The following is a 27,007-nucleotide window of genomic DNA, read 5'->3' on the forward strand; positions in this document are numbered from 1 at the left end:
CTGTTACAAGAAAATGAGAGTTTATTGATTCGCACCAATGTTTCGAGCTCTATTCAGATGCACGGAGCGCCGACTGATAAGTGATTCTGATAAAAGAATGAAAACCAGAGAACCAGGGAAAGTTGGAGAATGGGGGAGACGACTGCATTGACACGGCCATGTTTAATCTGTCTTGCTGGGGAGACTAATAGGGGCGATTTCTGTGTTTTATTTAGCGGGTGATTTCATTTGGATCGGTGCGGCGGCACGGACAATCGCAATGGTAATGCCCGTCGTGAGGACAGAGAGAAAAGGTGCTAAGGTCTTGGATTGGCAGCTACAGCTATGACACTTCCCCTTTATGGAGAGGCGCTGGGATGTGACTGAGGGGGACGGAGGGGTTATTGCCTCTGCAGATTTCTCCCCTGAGTTGATTTTCATTTTCGTGATTTTCAAAGTGGCCAGTGATCTGTAACAGGCCTCTACGGCGGGCCGAGGGAGGGGGGCGAAACGGACAGAGCTTAGCCGGAGACCCGAATGGGAGTCATTGTTCCATCTTTCTCTCTTCAGCAAAAAACTTGACCACAATCCCCTTTACGTTGAGGTTATGTAGTCGTTGTTCTGTGTTTTGTATTTTTCATTGTCTGCAGTTTGTTCCAAGATGACTTTTTAAGTCGAGTCAGCTGATTTGAAATGAAAAGATAACCAAATGACATTAAGTAAGCGTTTTATTTACCTAATTTTCCACACAAAAAAAAGATCTTATAATAAAAATAATCGGTAACACTTTATTTGAAGGGGTGTGCACATGACTGACATGACACTGTCATAAACATGACATAACACCTGTCATGAACATAAAGGAGTCTTTATGAATGTTTATGACTTTTGTCATTAAGTGTCATTCGGTAAATTATGACACTTTTAATGCAAAGTTGACATTGTTTGAAATGTCTTTGTTATGACAACTTGACATTAAGCAAGAAATCATAACCTGACATCTTAATAACTAGTCCAACATGTTCCACTTTACTTGAGGTAAGGGGAATATTAATGACACTGTTGTTAAAGCATTTGATAGTGTAATAACCCTTAATGGCATCTTTATAACTAGTACAATGTGTTCCACTTTACTTGAGGACCAGTGTTGGGAGTAACGCATTACAAAAGTAATACATTACAGTAACATATTACTTTTTGCTGTAACGCAGTAGTGTATGTCACGGGTGTGGAGCAGGCAAAGGAACAAGGAGACCGGAATATCGGGGAGAACAGGGTTGATTCCATAAATACAGGCAGGAAGACAGGGTACACCGGGTAACATTCAACATTGACCGACAAAGACAGAATGAAGGAGGGAGAACTAAATACACAGAGGAATCAGAACTAATGAGGTGAAAACAGGTGAAACAGATGAACAGGACGCTGAACGGGAGGCTGATGAGGGAGTGAGTTCAGGTGTGCAGACGAGAGGATCATGGGAAGTGTAGTGCTGGAGACGCAGACAGGATGGTGCAGACGAAGGACTGTGACAGTGTAAGGCATTACTAATCAATTTTCAGTAATATTTTACTCGTTACATGTTCAGTGAGGCTTGTATTACAGTTGTATTACAGTGTATTGTCTGCTTTTACTTCTTAAAGGCAACAGACTATGTGAAAGTTTTAAAGCAGTCTTTTAGTGCCAGTTCAGAGCGGTCGCGTCTGTAACATTGTTTTTTCCTCATAAATGCGAACACGAAAACTAAAATAAAATGAATATTTTAAGTTCTATGGAGACTGGAGAGCCAACCCTTCCTCATCCGATTTGCGCAGTGTAATTAACAGAATTACAAAAAATATATGTTGCCTCCTATTTTTTTGTCACGCATGAATGTGCGTCTTTTCCCTAATATTAAAAATAAAACATAGACTGATACTTGTCTAATGTCTGGAGTCCTTTAAGGAAGTAGCCTATATACGTTTCAATACATATTTTCTGAGAATTTTTATTTCAAGTTTTGACTGCAAATGTCATGTCCATAATGCTGGACTTCCCCAATTTTAAATAATTTATCCTCAACTAGTTTTGTGGTGTAGGTCTACGTATTTTATAATGTTAACTTCAAATAATACTAATAGTCTAATTTAAAGATAAGGCAGCATTGGATCTGGACGGTAAGGAGAATAACGCTGGAGTTGGAAGAGGTGTGTCGCGATTCTGTAGGTTCGTGGATCTGAGTCGTGTGGCGAATTGCGATTTCGGTTTCATATTGCATATCGTTTCGTTACAGCCCAAAAGTTAAGTTCTACTTAGTTATTTTGGTGAAAGTAACTCAAAAGTAATACATGAGTAATGTAACGCATTACAATTCTGGGACAGTAATATTGTAAGGTAATGAATTACTTTTAAATAACAGTAACAAGTAATACCTAATGTATTACAGTTTCGAAGTAACTTGCACAACACTGTTGAGGACAAGTAAAATATTCATGAGTTATAATGGTGTCATGACGGCCAAAGTCAAAACTAATCACATATGACAGGGTAATGTAATGTTAACGCAAAGCTAAATAACTTCTTTAAGTTTGATAATTAGACCTGTTATGACATATTTGTGACAGGTTATGATTTCTTGGTTAATGTCAAGTTGTCATAACAAAGACATTTTAAACAATGTCAACTTTGCATTGAAAGTGTCATAATTTACCGAATGACACTTAATGACAAAAGTCATAAACATTCATAAAGACTCCTTCATGTTCATGACAGGTGTTATGTCATGTTTATGACAGTGTCATGTCAGTCTTATGCACACCCCTTCAAATAAAGTGTTACCAAATAATCCCTTTAGCTGTCACCCCCTGTCACGGGGTGTGGTGCAGGGGTCCAGGAGTGCAGGACGAAGGAGCGGGAGGAATCCAGTTTAACATCAAAATACGAATTTATTATCAACATACAGGCAGGAAGGCAGGGAGACAGGCGCAAACACCAGGTAACATCAAACAACATCGACCGACCAAGACTGACTAAAACAGAAGGAACTAAATACACAGAAGAATCAAACATAATGAGGTGAAGACAGGTGAAACAGATGACGATGACGAGGAACAGGTGGCTGATGAGGGAGTGAACACGGGATAGGGTGACGAGAGGATCCTGGGAAGTGTAGTGCTGAAGACAAGACAGACTGGTGCAGACGGAGGACTGTGACACCCCCCTTTTTGAAAATGGGGGTTAAAATGCACTATTCAAACTTAAATGGTTGTAATTCAAGAATGCTTTGGAATATGGACAAGTTTGGTCTTGTTTTAAAAGTGAAAACACTTCAAAAAAATGAAAGTATGAAAAAGTTTTGGAAGTTTAAATTTACTGTAAATCAAACATACTGTACTATATATTTTTTATTTTATATAAAATATATATTTTACAAAATATTGTTTACTCTAAAATTACTAAAGTTATGTTCCAAATTTGAAGTTGATATCACAAAAAATGAAGGCGTAGTACCAAAAATAGCCACCGGGTTCAATTCCATTGAATTTAGTTGTACATTCTGCCTTAACAAATTAATACATTTATGTCCAACTATCAATTCTGTCACAAAATTTGGAACATTGAGACACAGAACTTTCTGACAATATGTTTTTTCAAGATTAGAAAAGGTTTTAATCATAAATTATGAAATATAATGATGCCCAAAAGGAGAGGAGCCTGATGAAATAATTTAGAGTACCGTTTCTATGGTAACGCAACGTTCGATTATAAAACTGTTTTCACAGGATGAATTCTGAGTTTGTAAGCTTTCAAATGATACCTAATTTATGATAACTACTGAAATATGTGATATACAAAAGATAATATTATATTTTTAGAGGATAATATTATATTAGAATTTTTTGTTGGAAAATACTAAATTTTATGTTTTATTATGAACTTTTAGCATGAAAACCCAAAGTTTCAGTTATTAAAGATGTGTGCGTCAACTTTTTGTGACAAAAAACTCCTGTTATGGTGCAGATTTTTTTGAGGCGCACTCTTGTCAAAAAAAAAATAATCGGTTTCTCTTCTTACATAATTTGTTGCAAAAAACAGCAGTTAAATATCTATTTAGCAGTCTTAGACATTTTCAACAACATATAGTTTGTTATGACTAGATTAGGATTTAATAGTAATAAAGTGAAGTAAATTTAGGTTTGCCTGTATATGGTTTAGGTTAATATATATGTAAACCAGTTTTCCCCATTGAATATCCAGCAAAAAAATATAGCTATAACATGATTTAAATAGTTTGGTCCGTCAGACAGTATTAGTACATTTGAATGAACCTGGCTTATGTTATACCAGTAAAAGTCATTAAAAGAGTCCGATCTGGTAGAAAATGTTATTTTTTTAATGTGTAAAATTGATCTTATACTTCATTGTCTGTCTGTCTGCATGTGGCATGGATGTATTATATTTATATTGTAGGGTATATATTAAATACAGGAATTATATATACATATACATCTTAATCCATATATATATATATATATATATAATTTTGTGATTGATATAATATTTGGATGTGAAGTTGCTCTGAAGTGTCAAACGCGATCTTTGTTCACTGGCTTTAGCGGCCGGCTCGCTGGGTTTGCCGATTTTGCACTCCTTTGTGATTTGGCTTTTGGTCTTTGCTGTCACAAGTTCTGAAGGTTGAAGGGAAAAGCAATGTCAGGAAGCTGATTGGTTGCACAGAATTTCTAAGACAATCTGAATCTCATATTCAGCTACTTTGCCACAGTGGATTAAGATGATCTAAGGGAGCTTTGTGAGCTCGATAAAAATCAGGAACGCCAGAGAAAAGAGCGCAGGGAGATTTTTACCCTTTTTGTCCTTCCAAGTTAATTGTTAAAGTTATTGTCTCTCTGCAGCGATGTTCTGCGCTGCCTGGAATGAGAGACATGTTGCCTATGAATTTCATATCTCTGTTCTGAAACTCTCTGGTAAACACAAACACACACATGCACATTGTTTGTTCTCTCATAATGGGTCTCAGTTTGAAATGGCTGGTGTTTGTGAAGTCATAAACTCTTAGAAAAAAAGGGTTCATTGGAGTTCTATATATGAAGAGTTCAGATGCAAAAGCCTCTAAGTGCCATTTGAAATTTTCTTCTAGAATGATCATTTTTATCAAGCTTGTATATTTAAGTTCAGTGATTTCACTTAAATGGCAATGATAATTACCTATTAATTGTTATTTATGTGAAATTACTGAACATAAATATATAAGTTTGATAAATATCATCATTAAAGAAGAAAATTTCAAATGGCATTTAGAGGCTTTTGCATCTGAACTCTTCATATGAAGCATAGGGTTATTATTCATAATTATTCATTCCTATATATGACATTATTCTGCAACATTTTGTAGTTGCAATTAAATTATTGTTTATTAAACTGTTGTAGTAACCTAATATCACATTTTTAACATGCTGATTTTTGGAGGAGAAGAACTGAAATGGCACTCTTCTGTGATATTGATTATCTACATAAAATGATATAAATATATACACATTTTCTAACCCCCATATCTTGAATTTTGCATTCATAAACACATGTTAGGGTCTGACAATAGTATGAAATATTTAATCTGGAAAGGACAAAACAAATGATAATAAATGAACCCAAAAGATTCCCTAAAGGGTTCTTATTACTGAACCCTTAAAAAGGGTTGTGTATAGAACCTTTTAGGGGTTCCAAATATGTAGCACTCTTAGAACCTTTTAAGGAACTTCAAATCAGGTCAAACCAATCTGTAACCAATCAGGTCAAAGTGTGATCATCAATGAGTGGATCTCTGAGCTGGTGTGAGTGAGTGGAGGTGGGGCTAATTTGTATATTCATAGAACCAAGTATACTTGGTTAATGAAATATTAAATAAATGATCCATTAAATATTTTTAAATATTCATAAATAATTGTGATCATTGGTATGCTGGAATACTGGCCAGTGCACTCTCAGAAAAAAAGGTACAAAAACTGTCACTGGGGCTGTACCTTTTCAAAAGGTAAACTTTTGTACCTAAAGGCTGCATATTGGTACCTTAGTGGTACATATTATCACCTAAAATGTACATATTAGCACCTAACATGTACATATTAACACCTAAATTGTACATATTAGGACCTAAAATGCACCCATTAGCACCTAAAATGCACCCATTAGCACCTAAAATGTACATATTAACACCTAAAATGTACATATTAACACCTAAAATGTACCTATTAGCACCTAAAATGCACCTATTAGCACCTAAAATGTAAATATTAGCACCTTAAATGTACATATTAGCACCTAAAATGTACATATTAACACCTAAAATGTACCTATTAGCACCTAAAATGCACCTATTAGCACCTAAAATGTAAATATTAGCACCTAAAATGTACATATTAGCCCCTAAAATGTACATATTAACACTTAAAATGTATATATTAGCACCTAAAACGTACATATTAATACTTAAAATGTACATATTAGCTCCAGAAATGTACATATTAACACTTAAAATGTATATATTAGCACCTAAAACTTACATTTTAACACTTAAAATGTACGTACATATTAACACCTAAAATGTACATATTAACACCTACATATTAGCACCTAAAATGCACCTATTAGCACCTAAAATGTACATATTAAAACCTAAAATGTACTTATTAGCACCTAAAGTGTACATATTAGCACCTAAAATGTACATATTAACACTTAAAATGGACAAAAGTTTACCTTTTGAAAAGGTACAGCCACAGTGATATGTACCTTTTTTCTGAGAGTGTGTATTTTAGCACAGATGCATGAAATGTTTGTTTATTGTTTTACAACACATTGTTTAACTATGAACAATCATTGTATAGTTATTTAAATACATATAATTATTGTACATTTTACAAAATACTATATATATTATTCATATTTTTGTGTTGTAACTATATATTAAATGTGCAATAAATAATGCACTGAATTTATAAACAGAACTATTTGAAATTGTTTTACTGCACATAAACTTGACTTTTCAGTTTACCTTTTTAGTTTGCATTAGCTTTCATCTGTATCCATCCGAGGAATAGACATTAATGAAACGCCATCCTTTTTATCAATCGGATCCATATTACCGTTTCATGTGTGCTTGTTTTGATGGAAAGAGCTCGTCGGTTTGATGCTGCCGGTATTAATTGGTACTGATCCAGTGACTGATTGGGATATTGACGGATGGCCCGCTGAGAGCCGCCTGTAACGGCTCATATGCATAGCCCGAGGTAAAGTGCCATGTATCAGCGCAGAGAATACACACGGCCCACGGCTACTGATGCCCTCCATTTTTCCTGAAGTGACAGGTTTTCGTCGGGTGGGGGGAGAAGATTAGGGTTTTGTGTGGAAGTGGCGCGGAGAGGGATAGAAAGAGAAGGCGAGAGATGGACTACACTCCTCCTTCATCTGTCTGTCAGCCGGCAGTTAAAGGTTACTGTAATCTGAGCCGTGTAACACTCGAGTGGACCCAAGAAAGCTCCCGCAGTTAATAGCACAGCCGCGGCCGAGACTATGGCTTAACCCAGAGGAACGCCGAGGAGAAAGCGAGAGCCCGAGCCATCTCACAAACAGATATACAGTGTGACTGTTTGACTTGTGAAATTAGAAGACCTCGTTGTTTGGCTGACAAATATTACATCGGCCGCCTTTGTGCTCTGGCAGAAGTGGAAGCCTTTTCCCAAAAGCGCTCGTTGAGTTATCAGGCGAATGAAGTAAGCCGTCTTCATTCCCATTCTTGGCAGTATGCTTTTATTATAAGGCAGATAGTCATTAATTTACAGAATCAACGCTGGGAACATCTTTTGTGATCTCATATTAAATTTTAGCCCCGAATCCACCCCTTGGCAAAAATTACTCACATCGTTAAAAAATATTTAATTAGGCTGTGGTTTATTCGGGAGAAGGGATTTGCATGAGGCGGGTCGCGTCTCTCGTGCCGGTGAGGGAGATTGGATGTGAGTGGAGATCAGAGGGTCACCGGCTCAGCCAAGGACTCCCATTTTCCAAGGTCAGACAGGTAGAGAGGTGCTCCCCTGGGTCTCTGCTCACACAAGACAGCTCCGATTGGCCCTTAATTATGTCCTTCCTTTAAGCCACTGCCGGCTTTTGTTTTTGCACGGATATCTCTCCTCTCTCGTGTCCACTACGACAATGGTGGCGCTTTCATGGAGCCCTGTTATTGTTTTATGGGCTCGGTAATCAGATGATTTATCGGGAACCCTAATGGATGAGACCGCGTGAAAAGCAGAGGTTAATCGTAGTCGTGTCAATCATCATTTATAGTTGTATATAAAGTCTGTGCTAGTGGTCTAGCAATATGGCTGATGCTGATATTTAGGAAGCAGGGTGGCCTGTGGTCGATGTAATAGCAGTATGAAAAAAGGAAATATTCAAAACGTATTGATTTCATTTAGTCAAGCAAGTCACACATCCTTAAATTTGCGACTGTAACTCGAGCTCCACATCTACAAAGATGTGTACAATATGATTTATCACATATATTGTTATATTTAAAAAATACATAGTTTTATTTTATATATAAATTAGGGCTGTCAAACGATTAATCGCGATTAATCGCATCCAAAATAAAAGTTTGTGTTTACATAATATATGTGGGTGCACTGTGTATAATTATTTTATATGTATATATATATATATATATATATATATATATATATATATATATATATATATACACACATGCTTGTATGTATTTAAGAAATATTTTCATGCATATACTGTATATAGATTTATACATAATTTATATTATATATAAATATTTTACATATAATATTTTTTTCTTAAATATACATGCATGTGTGTGTTTTTATATATAAACAAAATAATCAAACACAGTGCACCCACATACATTATGTAAACACAAACTTTTATTTTGGATGCGATTAAGCGCGATTAATCATTTGACAACCCTAATATAAATATATTGATTGATTCATATATATATTATATATATTTACATTTTTATAATATTATATATATTTTAATAAATGTTAAAGTAAAATCTTTTTTCATTTTTTAATTTGTTGTAAAAAGTTATAAGAAAAGAAGTTTCTCACCTAAAACACTGGTAATATTTTATAACAAAAGTTTTCCTATAGTTCAGTGCTTCTCTTATTCAGCTCTGTTGTACAACCCATCAGATTTCTTTTTTTTTTTTTTTTTTTTTTTTTTTGGTTTTAGCTCTTGGCTATCCGTGCGGCGGGGTTTGCATAATTTAATCGGCACTGTTGGTTCCCAGCTGGAACAAAAACAGAAGGACCAATGATTTGAAACCCACAAGCTGTATCTCAGGGTCCAGACAAGCTCTCTCTGAATTGCTTTATGATTCACAAGCGTTATCAATTGATGGGAATATAACATGAATCATTTATTAAAAGAGTAATTACATGCTATGAAATGTATAATGTTCCATTTAGCACATTTGCGTTAAATGCCTTAATTAATTCTGAACCCTCCAGCCAACATCAATTTATTTGATTAATACTTTTTTAAAGTCGCTGACATTTTAAGGAACTGAAAGGAATTACTCCCTCCCTCAAATGTGTTTAATGTGTTTTTCCATCCCAGGCCAAATTTCTGTTTTTGTCTTTCTCATGTTTAGGTTTTTAATAGTGCTGCTGCTTGTATTACACAGAGAAAAAAAACACATTTTTCCCATATTTGATTATTTTCGATAAGTTGCACTTAAAATTGAATAAAAAAAAATCTATGGTAGCATACGCACACAAATGTTCTAAAAATCAGAAGCAATTTGCGAGCAACTTAAGGGCCAAAGCTCAAAAGCTAGCTGTCATTTCAACCATCAGATCTTTGCTATCTCACATCAGCACTTGCAACGGTCCTTTTATCTGAGGAGTGAGTCATGATTGTGGATTTGCATGCATGGACGGGGCCAAAATGTTCCTGGACTCCAAACAGGTTAACTGGCAGGGAGCGTGAGGTGAGAGCTGTTGCGGCGCGTGTTTGATGCCAGCGAGTAATTGTGTCATAATGTGAGAGACGAGAGCTGGCAGCTTCCTGTTGCCGTTTGGAGGGGTTCAGTGACACTTGACATGCCTCTTCAGCTTCACAGAGCAGGGCGAGAGAGACCGCTGGAGCCAAAAGAGGGAGGCAATGCTTCCTTTTATGCAGAGACAAGGGAATGCGAGAGGGCGGGGCTTAGGGCAGAAGGGGGAGGAGTCGGTGCTTCTACAGCAGCTCAGTCGTTAAACAGAGAAGGATTTAATTTTTTAAAAAGGGGGGAAATGTCCAGAAGATGACAGAATAATACTGGGACATGAGATTCATGAGCGTCACAAACTTTAGCTTTGTTTAGTTTAGTGTTGAACATGCTTATCATGTTTTTTTTTAAATAATAGAAATTACAGTTAAAATAATTTCTTAATAAAATATTAGATTTACTAACTTAAAAATAAACTTGTTCATATTTATAGTATGCTAGTATAGTAGCATATAATGAAGAAAGGGCCTAATAAAATGTAACTTATAAACCATTTTAAAACTGTTTAGTGGGCTTTTACACCATTTTTCCGTTCCTTCCGACTGACTGCAGAAGGTGAGGTCGGATCTCCATGGCAGCTTTTCTTGGGCAGGGAACGCCCAGAGACCGTCTGACCGACATGTAAAGCAACCAGTCACAATTAGTTTTGTTCTGCATCATGTTTAGGGCAGTTGAAATGTCAAGTCGATGTCCCTACAATAACAGACAGGAGTGTTAAAGGGTTAGTTCACCCAAAAAAGAAAATTAAGTCGTTAACTACTGTACCAACCCACATGCTGTACCAACCCCATAAGACCTTCGTTCGTCTTCGGAACACAAATGAAGATATTTTTGATCAAATTTGAGAGGTGGATTACTGCTACATCGGCTCCTAAGGGAATGAAACTTGACGGCCCAGAAAGGGAATGAAGAAAATGTTTAAATATTCCATGTGACAACAGTGGCTCAACTATAAGTTTATCAAGCGACGAGAATACTTTTTATGCGAAAAAACAAGCAAAAATAATGACTTTATTCGACTATTCCTTTTCTTCCTTGTAGGCCTGAAACGAGACTTGAAGAGATTTCCATGACGCATGCGCGAGAACTGAACTGAAGTAGTTGAAGGAGATCGCAATTCTCGCGCATGCGTCGTGGAAATCTCTTTAAGTCTCGTTTCAGGCCAACAAGGAAGAAAAGGAATAGTCGAATAAAGTCGTTATTTTTGTTTGTTTTTTTCGCACAAAAAGTATTCTCGTCGCTTGATAAACTTATAGTTGAGCCACGGTAGTCACATGGAAAATTTAAACATTTTCTTCATTGACCGTCAAGTTTCATTCCCTTAGGCAGCCTATGTAGCAGTGATCCACCTCTCAAATTTAATCAAAAATATCTTCATTTGTGTTCCGAAGACGAACGAAGGTCTTACGGGATTGGTACAGCATGGGGGTGAGTAATCAATGACTTAATTTTCATTTTTGGGTGAGCTAACCCTTTAAACTCTTGGACGTATTTTAAAGAGTCTATACCATGAACTTTACATACTTCACATACACGACGGCGTTCTTCTTCCATGAGGGGGTTTGGCTTCATTTGTTTCCTAAGGACAGTTAAAGTAAGTGACACGCACGTCTCCCTGAAATTTTGTGGAATTCAACCAATCAGATGACAACTTGGAAACTCCTGAAGTGTTTCCAGTGTGCCATATGCATCAGACGTCCAGACGATGGTCCGTTGGCCTTTGTAACGTACCAGGCACAACAAAACATATAAGTTGGGGGTCAATGGAGCTTTGGCCCCGCCTCTAGCTCCGCCCACAGGATAGAGAAAATTAAGCACAAGAAACCGAATGAAAGCGCCCATCGGGTGATGAAATTTGACAGCTGGGTATTATAGCTTTAATAGAGCAGAACAGTTAATAGCTGACATTTCTGAAACCTTTCTAATTAAGGGCTTCCTTCTTTAAAATCAAGCATAACATCAGAGGTTTTTTCTCCTTCCTTCTCCATTTCCTCTCTCTCTCTCTCTCTCTCTCTCTCTCTCTCTCTCTCTCTCTCTCTCTCTCTCTCTCTCTCTCTCTCTCTCTCTCTCTCTCTCTCTCTCTCTCTTCATGTTTGTAAAATCAGGTGATTTCATTAATGCATGCCAGTCAGTCTTAATAAGCCAGGAGGGGAGGGGACTCTTATTGAGTGACCTTCTACAAAATAAGCATGTTGCTGGTGGGCTCCGTCCGTGGCCCCACTCCAGCGAGCCGGGCCTCATTTACAATGCAAAACCTCCTCCTGTAATCCAAGTGTCCTTTCTGCAATCACAGAGCATAATCTGCTCGTCTCTTGTCACAGACAACACTTTACCGCTCCGGCCGCCACACGATGAGTATTAGAGCCGATATTATTTTCTCGGCGCATTGTTCGCATCTCAGAGATTAAGGCGAGACGAGTGCTTTGTGCAGCCACTTGTGCTGAAAAGTGGGCTCATTCTAATACTGTTAAAATAGTCGGCAGGGCCATGTTCATGAATTATAATGGACACAAAAGGTTTGCCTGCCCTGGCATGTGAGAGAGAGATAGCTTTACATTTCATCACTGATTTTCTAAGCACTTTATTGCATTGTATTTTTACCATAGTCACTTACCTGACAAGTTTTCATACATTTTTTAATCTTAAAATCAACATTAAATTCAAAATGGACACTATTACTTTTAAAGGGTATAGGCAATATTTTTTTTTTTTATAAAAACTTTTTTGTTATACTGGTTGCTTAACATCCTAATAGCAATCTATAATATAAGTGTTCTTAATTGGGGGTGTAAATCGGACGGTTCATCATGATATGATATGATATCGATTCTCTCAGCCAGCGATACGATATTTGCTGATACAAAACGATTACGATTCACTTCAGGACTTTATCGATTGGTTTATCAATATTTAGATATTATGTGCCAAGTTTTCACAACCAGTTACATTTCTGTTAACTCACAAATGCAACCAAAATATACAGTATAACATGAACGTTTAAAGGAGAACTCAGGTGCAAAATGAATCTTTGGTCTAATAAAACATCGGTACCTAGTCGATCGTTCTCTGAGATTTGTTTGCAAAATCGAATGTAAAGAGTTTTATCTCTAAAAACTGTTTAGCGTATAACGCTAGTAATGGGGGCATATAATAAGAAAAAAGAAATTGCTAGTTTATACCACTAACAAGGCTCAAAATAGCCCCACACTAACACAGTACCATAATGAGGGTCCATACATGCAAAACGAAGCATTGAGAACTTTGTAAGTGTACAGACCGTTTAATAAGAAGATACTTTATAAAGACAGTCCACTTCGTGTATAAAGACAGGAGCCATCTTAGAAAATAGTCTCGACCACGAACGCCGTTCATACAGTTCAGAAGTTCAGTTCACTCAGCACGACGTTCGTGGTTCGACTTGTCGAGACTGTTTTCCAAAGATGGCGCCGCCTGTATACATGAAGTGAACTGTCTTTATAAAGTATCTTCTTATTAAACGGTCTGTACACTTACAAAGTTCTCAATGCTTCGTTTTGCATGTAGGGACCCTCATTATGTTACTGTGTTAGTGTGGGGCTATTTTGAGCCTTGTTAGTGGTATAAACTAGCGATTTCTTTTTACTTATTATATGCCCTCATTACTAGCGTTATACGCTAAACAGTTTTTAGAGATAAAACTCTTTACAAATTAACAAATGAAACCTTATTGTAAAGCTCATATGTAGAGCTACTAGACTCTCAAGGTTAAACTGATGTGATTTTTTTTTTCTCAAGTGAATGGCTTGTTTCTTCTTTTTGTTGATATTGGACTTCAGTTGTCTGTAAGCCAGTTGAAAACCTCAACCCCTTCTCTTTAGTTCTTCAAAAAGAATCCTCAATTCTTTGGTCTACTGGATATCAGTGGAATGTTAGTCTTCCAGAGAAAGATCCAGAAAGTCTTACTTGGATTGTGCCTGCACATTTTTGATGCCCAGATACAAAATAATGATGAAAATTAAAAAGAAATCAGATGTGCTGTTTGGTTTCTTCTGTGTGAGAGGCTAAACATTAAGAAAGAGACAGAGCGCAGTTGGTGGTCCTGTTCACTGTTGTTTTGGTGTCTGTTTTCATGGGTTTTCTGTGGTTATTGTTCTATTCAAACTGAGTTGCACATAAAATCCTCCAGTATACATTCCTTTGAATATTCTGCTCTTGGATAATATAGATATATAGGTCAGTGATTGACCTATATATGCATGCAACCTGCAACCTTGGTTTTTTATGGTTTGTGATTGTTTTTAAAGTATTTTTTCTATACTATTATATTTATTCATATTTAAATTGTAGTTAAAGTTTTAGTAGTTTTGTCATTTTTATTATTTTTTACTATTTTTAATTTGCTTTCATTTTCTTTTTCAAGTTTTTACTTAACTTAAAAGTTATTTTTAGATATAAAAGTAAATTGACCTGTTCTGGCATAGCCATTTTATTCTTTGTGCATCACCTTCTGACCATCTATAGTAGAGATATCTAGCAGGAATATCCTAAATCTTAAACAATTAATACACAGCATTATTCTGTTTCACAGTTCCAGCATTGTCCCAAAGTAACACAAGCCCATGTCTGTGTTAACGGTCTGCCTCTTTCTTCATTGTTTCTGTTTTGAATAATAATTTGTGAAGCACTAAATTGCTTTGAGGGATAGGACATTAAAGGGATTATTCTCATGTAATCCGCAGGTCCCTGTAGACATGGACCTGCTCACAGAACAGCACCAGTGTTACTCAACACAACAACTGCATATTTAAGAAGCACAGAAAGATACTTTAACTGCCTGTTGTTTTTTCTTGTCATCCCCAGTTAGCAACAGTAAATCCGTTTCCCCCCTGCTTAGTAAATTAGCGTGTTTAAAGGTTAGACAAGCACACGCTAATTATTTGATTATTTGGACGAGCTCTATCTAAAGAGCATTAAGTTGTGTCTCGGGCAGAAGGAAACCTCTCCGGGGAGGAATGAAGTCAAATTTTTAAAGAGCACGAGTGCTTTTAGCTGCACTACAGTTACAGAAAAGCACACTGTGAAAGATAACTGGGGAATACTTCATACTAACCTTCATGAATAAGACATAAAAGACTTTATATAATGAGAAACAGATCGTATATGAATCAAAGTTTCATGAAATTTTACCTATGTGAGGGTATATAAAATAACAATCTGTTGAGCAATGTGGTAGTTGTTGCTCAACTGGTAGAATATTGTGAGTCATGGGTTTGATTCCAAGGGAACACACATACTAATACGTATACTTGAGCACATTTGATAAAAGTGTTAAAAATACATATAAATGTAACATAAATATATTGTTTTATTATTGTTTTTCCTTTTAATTTAATTTAGTTTCAGTTTTGATAAGATTTAATTTGTGCTGTTATGTTTCATTTCTTATTTTAAGTTTAAGTTTTTCATCTAATATTTATATTTGATGCCTTTTTTCAGTGTATGAAAATGATTAGCAGTTTTTATTTTTAGATAAAGGTATAGTTCACTTTGAAATTAATTTTTGATATGTTTTAGCTTACCTCAAGGCCATCCAAGATGTAGGTGTCTTTGTTTCCGCAGTAGTTTCAATATTGATACATTTTTCTGGTCTGTCAGTCATATAATGGAGGTCTATGGTCACCAAGTCCAAATTAAACATGATTTAATGACTCATAATTGTAAGTACACATCGATGGCCTAAGACACGAAACGAGTGTTTTTTGTGGGAAAACGAACCGGATTTATATCTTTTTTAAAAACATGTTCGAGGTACAACGTCGAGGTAAAAATATGGTTATAAGGTAAAAATGATATAAATACTGTTCAATTTCTTACACAAACCGTTCGTTTCATGTCTTAGGCCATCAATGTGTACTTACATTTATGATTCATTAAATCATGTTTAATTTGGACTTCTCTGTGCATGCTCTTTGAGGTGGTGACCATAGACCTCCATTATATGACTGACAGACACGAACGGTTTGACCTAAAAATATCAAAATTGAAACTACTGCTAAAACAAGACATATACATCTTGGATACCGTTGAGGCAAGCTAAAACACACCAAAAATGAATTTCAAAGTGAACTATTCCTTTAAAAACAGAAAGTTAGTTTGCTGTTGGTTTTCAGGCAGATCACTGATACTGGTGTTGTTGCAGGTGGAACTGACGGGCAGCAGCGTGTTTGACTACGTTCACCCGGGCGATCACGTGGAGATGGCGGAGCAGTTGGGGATGAAGCTTCCTCCGGGGAGAGGGCTCCTGTCTCAGGGCGGCGGGGCTGAGGATGGGGCCAGCTCTGCCTCCTCTTCCTCTCACTCTGAGACACCTGAGCCAGGTAAGATCACGTTAAAGGTTAAACATCATAGACTTGTGTTTTATGTAGTAATCTCCCTAGTTTGCATTTTATTTTATTTAACTTTTTTTACTTTTATCATTTTATTTAATTTTATTAATACATGAATTATAAATACAGGGATTATTTCTATTGCTGCACTTTTAGATCTAATTTCTCTATTTTTATTAAAACATTTCTGTTGTTGCACTTTGAGGGTACGTTTACACAGCCCGTTCTCATCCCATGGCGTCATCTATCTGACGCTTTTGACCATCCGTCAACATCCGACACACATGGCACCCTTTAGTGTTAATATGAGACGCGCCTCCTAGTGATCTAACCCCAACCCCAGACCTAAATCTATCCGCGTCATTTAACTGACGCTAAAGGTTGCCATGTGCGTCGGATTTAGACGCCTGGTCAAAAGTGTACAGAAACAATGTACGGAAAAGTTTTTCCTTAAAGTCTTTCGCGTCAAATTCGCGTCTAGTTTGACGCTTGACCACTTTCGTATTCGGAATACAAATACAGCGACGATGATCCCCACGCCGCTGTTCTGCTCTCCAGAGCAAATACAGAGCGGTGACTCTCTCGAAGAATGCTCGGTCGATATAAAAAAATGTCCGCCAACGGATTTCGATTTCAACGCGCGTAAATTTCGCTTCAAACTTTTGTTGTTACGTGCGTCGGGATTGAAAACTTTGACGCCAAACTTAAAATTTTTCTGTGAAACGCGTGAATGCACAAATAGCGCTAACTAAATAATTTGCGCAAATGAGGCGTATTCGCGTCTACCGCGCCACGCTCTACGCCTCATTCGCGCCGCAGGAATTTTTTACGCGGTCAATGTGACGCTCAGAGACTGTGAGTTAGACCTTAGGATGCCAAAAGTGTGTGTTAATGGCATGCGTGACATGATATGCCTGATGAGTGTCTTCCGCTCGGCCCGAACTCTCCAGGGGCGGCCCGTGTGACGGCAGCACTGTAACACAGGCTTACCCTGCTCCCGAATTTAATTAGACGAATTGTATAGCAGGGATGAAAAGAGGTGACATTCCTCATTGGAATTCTTTTCAGGCCTCTTATAGACTTTGCCTTCCAAATGTTCCCATTTTCATTGTGTTGTACTGATGATAATTTAAGTATTAGGGGAAAATCCATTTATAAATTAAACAAAATGACTTGATATCCATCAGTCCCCGAGTTCATCAAGCTGTTCAAACATGAGGGAGATTGGCTGGTCGGCCCGGGTCTTCCGAGAGCTTCAGTAATTAGATCTGCCAAGGATTTATTCTTTGCTGATTGGAGCTTTAAATTAATTGAAGTTCCACATTTGTGGTTTTGTCCTTTTCGTGGCGTTTTCTTTTTCTTTTTTTTTTCTAGCCAGGCAGAAATTTCACACTGGCAGACTCAAATCGTGTGTGTGTGTTTGAGTGTTAATTTCTTGCCGGGAGTGAACGAAAAGGGTCTAGGCGGTTGGTCTGACGCTGAGATTTATTTTTGTGTACACAGAATCATTAAAGATGTGCTTTACAATCAGATAAAGGGCACCGCGGTCTGTCTTTCAACACCAGAGCTTCATTTAGAAATGATGAGGACCGGAGACGCATTCTGTACAACAAGTTTGTGGGGCTTGTTTTTAAGGACAAAAAGTGTGTTTTGCTCCCAGTTCGGGCAGCATGGATTAAAGTCATTCAGTCAATGATGTTGTCTAAATTGTAAGCTTGTTAGACCGCTTTCATTTGCTTTCATTTTGTTGCATTGTACAGACCCCCTAAAAGGATATGGTGATGATTTAATAAAAAGGAGACTAGAGGAATTTCACTACTTTTGCATCTGTTCCTAAAACTTTAGTGGTGTAAATAATATGAGGTTGGAAGAAAAACTATTGGCTATGCCCGAAAAGTAGTCAACTGACTTGTTGCCTCACTGCCCTATCAGGCAATGACTTTGCGGACAGTAGTGATGGGAAGTCCGGTTCTTTTCTGCGAACCGGTTCTTTCGGACAGTTCGTTTTAATGAACCGGTTCAAAAAACCGGTTCACCAGTTCTTTTACGTCATCACGTAATGACGTCAATTCTATCATCCCGGCGGATAAAAATACTTCAAATTAAAGGCATTTGTAATCACAACTTCAGTTAAATAATGGTATGCATTGTCATAATCATCTTGGATAAGTTTCTTACATTTACATTTTGAAAAGGAACCCTGCTGCAGCCTAGGCGATGTGTTTACGTGGATGTTTTACATGTTTTAAATATATAAAATGCATAAATGGTCTTCATCATTTTATTTGTTATTAAATAAACTTACGTTTCGCCGATTCGCCCTCTCATTTAAGTCCTGGGTTCACCCGTACTACTGCGTGCTCATGTATCAGCACAGGATCAGCCGGCCGAAAGAAAGTTCTGTTCAGAGACGGTGCTATCACGCACGCGCAGTATCTCCAGCTCATCGGTTCACCGTATCGAACGTGTCCGAAAGAAACAGTTCTCGGTTCTGTACTAGTGATTCAAGAACTGCAACATCCAGTTCTCGACTCGAGAACCATAGCATAGCTGTGTGCTGAGCTGAAACCTGAATAGTCGACAAAACTAAAAAAAATAGATGCATGTCTGTCTCCAATATAGCCTTCTGTAGCCTATACAGTATAATGTTTATAATGTGTTAACATAACGAATTAAACATACATGTTTAATTCGTTATGTTAACACATTATAAACATTTACTAAGCAGTGCACCAAACCTTGGCAAGAGTTTACATCAATGATTTATAAAGTTACTTAGAAATTAAATAAGCTGTTCCTGAAAATATTATTTTAGTATAATAATAAATGTTTAGTAGTTTGACAGTTTTAGAATCCAATCATTGTTTCCAATCGTTAAAATAATACAGTGATACAGTAATGTGATAAACATGTTTCCAAAATGTTTTATTTTGTTACACTTACTGATGTTCAACTAAAGACTTGGAACATTTCGTCCCTCAGAAAAAAATGCACGCATGCTCAGCTCATCAACTCATCAGTTCTCAATATGTCGAACGTGTCCGAAAGAAACAGTTCTCGGTTCTGTACTGGTTATCCGACCGCTGTACCTGTATGTTCGGTAGTACACGCATGCGCAGTATCAGCTGCTCGTGCTCATCACTTCTCTCAGCACCAACATATGTCTCCGTTCAGTGAACTTTTTGAGTTACTGAATAAAATGTACTAATGGATATTTTGGTTTATTTCGATTCGGAGGGACTGTCAGGCATGTCTGAAAGTGAGTAACCTTAGTAACTTGTGGTTTAGCGCTGACGCAAGACGCGAACTGTTTCGAACGATTCAGTCCGATTTAGTGTACTGGTTCAACCGGTTCACTAAAAAGAACCGGTTCAAAAGAACGATTCGTTCACGAACCGGCCATCACTAGCGGACAGCGTTTGCGCACAAAGGTTCCTCGCGAAACTGATTTCAGACAGACTTCTGACTTCTGAGGCAGCGAATGGGTTTAATGATCAACAGCTAAATAGAGCGAGCTTCAGTGAAGACGAAGTGAATATTTAATGACTACAATAGTAATTTCTTACTAGAAATGACTTCATAAGTGGAAAAGGTTTATCAAAAATGTACAGTTACATACAAACTGACGACCAGCCAAAACTTTCAGACGCCATCTTTATTTCAACTGTCACAGAATGGAAAGCACAGGATTGTGGGATATTACAGTTTTTATTATTCGCTTTGGTACTATTTTCACAAGTAAGGTGTACATTTTCAAAACTCTTAGTGCTAATATCACAACAGATCATCAAAAGTGCACTTTTTTCAAACATTTCATCATGTTTTCAACTGTGTTAGTACAATTCACACAATCACAAAGTATCCTTTTCACAACACAAAATAAGTGTTTCATCTACATTATTGTTTCATTCACAGTAACTGCCTTTCATAAAGCTCTTACTATCAAACTTTTGATTTGCATCTCTTTTTGTTCAGTTTAATACTTTTGTCTATTATTTAATCCAACTGATCTTAATGTTTAATCAATTAATCATTTGGTAAACCTATAGATTTTCAATTCAGCAATATACAGTATATGGATTTTGAGAACTACAGAAATAAAATGTGTGTTTGTATGAATATTTACATGTAACCACACATGATGAATACTCGTTATAGCTAATTGATTTCACATAGTGGTAACCACAATTTGCCACTATGTACAGTAATGTGTGCACTAAATGTTATGTTTCGTTCTTATTTACGTAGTTACATTTCATTATAGAAAGTATGTTACAATTTTATCTGAAAAATAAAAACTATAATTTGCCTAAATGATTGTAGAGGATGTCTTCATTGATCCTTCACTTGATTAGGCATATATGATGGATATTTGAAAATTATAGATTATGTACGTAAATGTTGGGTACTGTAAGTGTATTGCCTAATGTTACAGTAAAACTGTGTAATCTGTCTTTTATAGTACTGTAGCATATTCATTTCAGCACTTCTAAGGCCGATTTGAAACATGTATCTTGCATTGTTTGCTGTTGGATGAACTGATTGTTAAAAGTACTAAACTGAAAGAAGATCATATTGTTGTGTTTCAGTGATTAAACCAAATGTTCTCATTACATATTACAATAATCTTGTGTTTGAAATAATGATTATGTGGACTGAAAACATGTGCAACTGACTGAAAGCATTACATCAGGTTTTGAAAGAATGACTAGCTGCGTTACAAGTGTGATCAGTTTGGATTTTTGTACAAAGAGTTTTGAAAATGTACACCTTACTTGTGAAAATAGTACCAAAGCGAATAAAAAAAACTGTAAAGTCAGCGAAGGATCCATATATGCTTCATTCAAAAATGGATCAAATGAAGGTATCTAAGGAGACGGGAAGTGAAACTAACATTGCATTCGGGCATGTCTTGATGCCTTTTGACCTTGGAACGCGTCCTCCAAATGCAGCATTTGTCAGTTTTCAGACTCAGCCTATATTTCAGTGTATTTGCATTTGTCAGGGAACGTTTTGAAAGAGAATGCCAGTGTTTCGTAAGTAGTGTTCATTTTGTCAGCTATTGTTTTAGTCCTGTGTAAAATTTACTTTTCAGCTTTTTTCCTATTAGCCAACCTGTTTTTGTTTAGTCAAGTTTTGTCTGAGAGTTTTGGTCTAGTTTTAGTCAACGAAAACTTTTTCGTTTTTTTCGTCATGCTGCATATTGGTAAAACTGATAATAACAATTATTTTACTCACGATTATAATCACAACGATTGTTGTCATTTGCTAAATTCATTCATCAGAATTATTGCACTTTCAAATAAGAACAAATCAAGACAAAACTCTTGACATCTGGCAACCGCAAGCATGAACGCTCTCTTCTCTTTTTTCCAACCAAAAATAAACGATTTTCGTTAAATTTTAGTCTCTGCTTTTTTTCGTCAACGCTATTTCATGTTGGTATAGTCACAGCTAATATTTAATGACCTTGGTGTCATCCCGTCTTAGTAATGGACATAAAGTTTATTGATGAACATTTTTCGCCACAGTTTTAATTAACGAAATTTACACTATTTGTAAGCGAACAAAGATTCTTGATAAACGTAATAATTTGGTGAGAAAACACCAGTGTTTTGCAAGAGAAAGCAAAGGTTCTTAGTGGAGCACCATATATATATTTTTATATATATTATATATAAAATATTTATACATATATCTTTCCATCACCATGTCCCATTGGGGATATGTGACAAATGTGATATCAAGAGTGATATCGCTGGAAGTTTTCTTCAACTTTTACATTTGATGCGCCGGCCAAGCCACTGTCAATGAGATGTACGGTAATCCCAACAGTTCTTTCTCCAGGTAGTCCTCCTTTGGATACAAACTCTCCCTCGTGTTCTCTTTTTCTTTCGAATGGCAGGTTGAGCTGTTCAATGTGAGTCAACCGTTTCTCCTCTTCTCATCTCCCTCATATGTTCATGTGTCCTGCATGCCTCTACACTAATTTTTTTCCCTCCTCTTTTTGCCAATGAATGTCACTTTTTTCATCTGCTCAACCTGCAGAGTAAATTGTGTTGTCAACAGCCTATTTTAAATATTTGGCAGTGCAGAGTGGAGAGCGTGTTTTCCTTTATCACTGGCTCCATCTCTCTCTCTCAAGGGCATGACACGCCGGCAATAAAGCGGTAAACACGGCGGTATTTTTCTTGAAGATCGTAATCCTGCTGTTTGTCAACAAGAGGCTTTTGATGAGCATGAAAAGAAGCCTCCCGTTTGTGCATTAATAAAAGAAAACGATTCAAGCTTCATTTGCAATGAGATGAATTTGGAAACAGACCTGTGCGCCTGTGACATCTGTCCCATCGGCTTTGGCACAGAGAGCTCATCAGTCGCCGCACTGCTTTTACTTACAGTTTCTTTAACCTAATCATTCCTTTTAAAGGAGCGATTCATTCAGCATTCTTTGACATATTTTCCGTTCATCTAATGACTGAAAATACCCTTTAAATTTGAGGTGTGTATTCAGGAATTCATGATCGTATTTGTTTTATTTATTTTGATTATTAGTAGCAGTAGTAGTAGATTATATAATTTTATAAAAATAACTTTTTTCCTAAACACAAAAACGGTAAGAACCTCAATCATACCTGAACATAATAATTTAGACAGACAGACAGATAGATAGATAGATAGATAGATAGATAGATAGATAGATAGATAGATAGATAGATAGATAGATAGATAGATAGATAGATAGATAGATAGATAGATAGATAGATAGATAGATAGATAGATAGATAGATATAGATATGGATGGATGGATGGATGGATGGATTGACTGAGAGAACTAGATAGATAGATAGACAGACAGGCAGACAGATAGATAGATAGATAGATAGATAGATAGATAGATGGATGGATGGATGGATGGATGGATGGATGGATGGATGGATGGATGGATGGATGGATGGATGGATGGATGGATGGATGGATGGATGGATGGATGGATGGATGGATGGATGGATGGATAGATAGATAGATGGATGGACTGAGAGAACTAGTTAGATAGATAGATAGATGGATAGATAGATAGATAGATAGATAGATAGATAGATAGATAGATGGATGGATGGATGGATGGATGGATGGATGGATGGATGGATGGATGGATGGATGGATGGATGGATGGATGGATAGATAGATAGATAGATAGATAGATAGATAGATAGATAGATAGATAGATAGATAGATATAGATAGATATAGATAGATAGATAGATAGATAGATAGATAGATAGATAGATAGATAGATAGATAGATAGATAGATGGATGGACTGAGAGAACTAGTTAGATAGATAGATAGATAGATAGATAGATAGATAGATAGATAGATAGATAGATAGATAGATAGATAGATAGATAGATAGATAGATAGATAGATAGATAGATAGATAGATAGATGTTACTTTACATCTTTGAATGCAGCTTATCTTAATTTAAATCTGGAATTTAGCATTTCATAATCATTTCATTTATTAAATGAATTTATTTGGCCAATAAATACGTTTTGATTTTGATTTCACCCCCATTTTAGTGGACACATGATGACCGGTATAATGTATGCCAACAACATACATCCCTGAAACAAGAGATGTGGCATTAAACATTGATAAAAAGAACCAGATCCTATAAATAAAGGAAAGAACAGCAGAATTAACCTTTGGCGGTGCTGCATGTGAGGATGATGGACTGAGGAACGTGTGGTCCCAGCGCAGGGCTCAGGGTGTCTTCTGTGGGCAGGGTGATCCGGACTCTCCCGTAGGGTCAGACCTTTGATTTGTGTGGATTCTCCTCTAGCCTTTAACAGGTGTCTGCTGCTGCTGCGGGTGACATTTCAAATGCAAATATAGCTCTTTTCCACAAGGCCTCTGAATCTAGCCCTGTCAGACCAGAGTAAAACCTCCAGCACATACGCACACAATCACATGCACAGATGTCTTTGATGCATACACACATGCTGTACTGTACACAAACACATATTCACACACAGAAACGCTGTCAGATGTGGCCTGTGTTCTGAAAAGAGCTGTCAGTTAAAAGGAAGAGGCTCCACTCCAGCCAATGGTGGTTAATTGAGATCATTTACTGTTTTAGTAATAATTACAATTTGCTGGCCATAAAACTGTTTTTTTTTTTTTTACTTTGCACCCTTACAAGTCAAATCAGTTCATTCATTTATAGGGCTTTTTACAATACAGACTGTCTCAAAGCAGCTTTACAGTGTAATCAGAATTTAAAGGAGTAGTTCACTTTTTTTTAAAAAACTTTTGCTGATAATTTCCTCACCCCCATGTCATCCAAGATATCCATGTCTTTCTTTCTTTAGTCGAAAAGAAATGAAGATTTTTGATGAAAACATTCCAGGATTTTCTCCATATAATGGACTTCATTGGTCCAAATGAGAGTTTCAGTGCGGCTTCAAACGGCTTTAAACGACACGATGAATAAGGGTCTTATCTAGCGAAACGATCGCTCATTTAAAAAATAAGTAACAAAGTTTATGCTTTAAAAGCACAAATGCTCCCCTTGCTCTGTTCTGTGATGCGCGTTCGTGACTCTCCTGTTCAAACTCGTTCATCAAAATAAACGATTCTTTTTTCGAGTTTTTCGAGAATTTTTTTAAATGACCAATCATTTCGCTTGATAAGACCCTTATTCATCGTCTGGTGTCGTTTAAAGCCCTTTGAAGCTGCACTGAAACTCTAATTGGACCTTGAACCGTTTGGTGCCCAATGAAGTCCATTATATGGAGAAAAATCCTGGAATGTTTTCATCAAAAACCTTAATTTCTTTTCGACTGAAGAAAGAAAGACGTGGACATCTACATGGGGGTGAGTAAATTATCAGCAAAAGTTTTTTTTTTAAAGCGAACTACTGCTTTAATGCAGCGAAAATGTTCAAAATTCATTAATTATGAACTTCTGTGTTTACACGACACCGTTTTCAACTGAAAACAGAAAACTTTTAATGCGTTTTTGGCCATTCATTTACATGACAAAGGAGTTTTTTGAAAACGTTTTTAAAGTGATACCGTTATCATCTCCTTGTAAACTTAAAAAACGTGAATTTGTGACAACAGTGACGGCATGTACATGCGTATTATGCGTTTAGTCTACATGTATGCGTGTTTGAATGCGTGCGTGGGCGGGTGCGTAGTCTTTCTTAAATTTTGTTTGTTGTTTTTTGTTTAAAAGCTGAGGTTCTGTTCTTTTTGATATATTTAATGCTCAGATAAACAAAAAACCCTGGGGGCCAAATTTTGTGAAATTTTGTGAAAATGATTGGCAGAGAAAGAGTTTGTTTGTTGAAAATGTAAAATATTTGCTGCATAAAATACTGTCTTTGATCAATATTTGAAGGTTCTCAATGGTCAGTTTTGGACAGGTTTCAAAATTGTTCAATATTTTTCAAAAATAATGCAATATTTTGTATATTTACATTTTTCTAGTTCTACTCAGCCATATATTTTTCACACCATTTTTCTGCTGTGAAATGTGTTGTTTCATTCATCCGCGTGGCTCGCCGAGGTCGCTGACCTCAACGGCTGCTGTCCACCGTCTGGGTCATTAGGGGATTCTGTGGTCTGCATTACCCAGAATCCTCCCAGGTGAATCCCGCTCTGTCGTAGGTGAGAAGCGTCCTTGAGAAGAGTTGGGGTCACACAAGCAGTTAGCACTGGCTCAGAATACAAATAATGGGATTAGCGCTCACGGACGGCACACATTAGCTTAACACACCTGTGAAGAGTTGTGTTTCTCATCACAGTTTTAGATACTAGTCTAGTTCAGATTTTGTAGCCTATGTGTGGGGGGAGGTACTGTAGTATACACTATCATGGCATTTGGATTCTTCATGCAATATGTATTTGAAAACTTATGTTTCTCTTAGAAGTATATGAATGTCATCATTGCAATATCAAGTAGATTTTGCAAACAAATGATGCTAGACCTATTAAAATGTAGTCCACGTAGTCACACAAACACCTGGGTTCGTGGAAAATGGGATATCAATGGGGTCAGGAGTGATCACATGACCAAAACTATTGGAGGAGTTTTAATTGAAATCTGAAGTTTCTGAGGTCTGCGGCTCAAACGTATTGATTTTATTCAGGCTGACCCAGCCAATGGGGTCACGTTTGAACCCATCTGACATTTCTTCAATTCATCTCACTTCCAGAGCCCCAATACTTCACCCTTCGGAGAGGTAATATGGGGTGTGTGTGTGTGTGTGTGTGTGTGGTCATGTGGTCTTTGGAAACCCACAAGGAAAACAGCTTATAAAGCATACCAGTGATGTTTTTTGAAAGTCTAAACATGGCAGAAAGCTTTCTGTGAATGTTGTGTTTAGGTGTTTGTACAGTACAGTATAGGAACCAATACGACTATAGAAAGTCCCCATAAAACATGAAAACCCAACGCATGTGTGTGGGCAGTACGCTAATTTGTGTGTTTTATCATGTGACAAATGTGGATTTAAATTCATTAGAAATGTGTATGTTCTTATTGTACATGATTCATTAAATGTTATGTACTGTTTTTTGCAT

At 36.8% G+C, this 27,007-nt stretch overlaps 1 protein-coding gene across 5 annotated transcripts in view; it reads left to right on the forward strand.

Moving 5' to 3' along the window:
* npas3 (neuronal PAS domain protein 3) overlaps window positions 1-27,007 on the forward strand; it is a 385,360-nt gene that overhangs the window by 303,093 nt on the left and 55,260 nt on the right. For all 5 annotated transcript variants that reach the window (XM_089120156.1, XM_089120157.1, XM_089120158.1 and 2 more), the window contains one exon: window positions 16,233-16,410. In XM_089120156.1, the coding sequence (XP_088976282.1) occupies window positions 16,233-16,410 (178 nt within the window). The remainder of the gene's footprint in view (window positions 1-16,232; window positions 16,411-27,007) is intronic.

Source organism: Pimephales promelas, chromosome 15 (assembly GCF_988280905.1).
Source record: "Pimephales promelas chromosome 15, fPimPro1.hap1.1, whole genome shotgun sequence".
Taxonomy (NCBI): domain Eukaryota; kingdom Metazoa; phylum Chordata; class Actinopteri; order Cypriniformes; family Leuciscidae; genus Pimephales; species Pimephales promelas.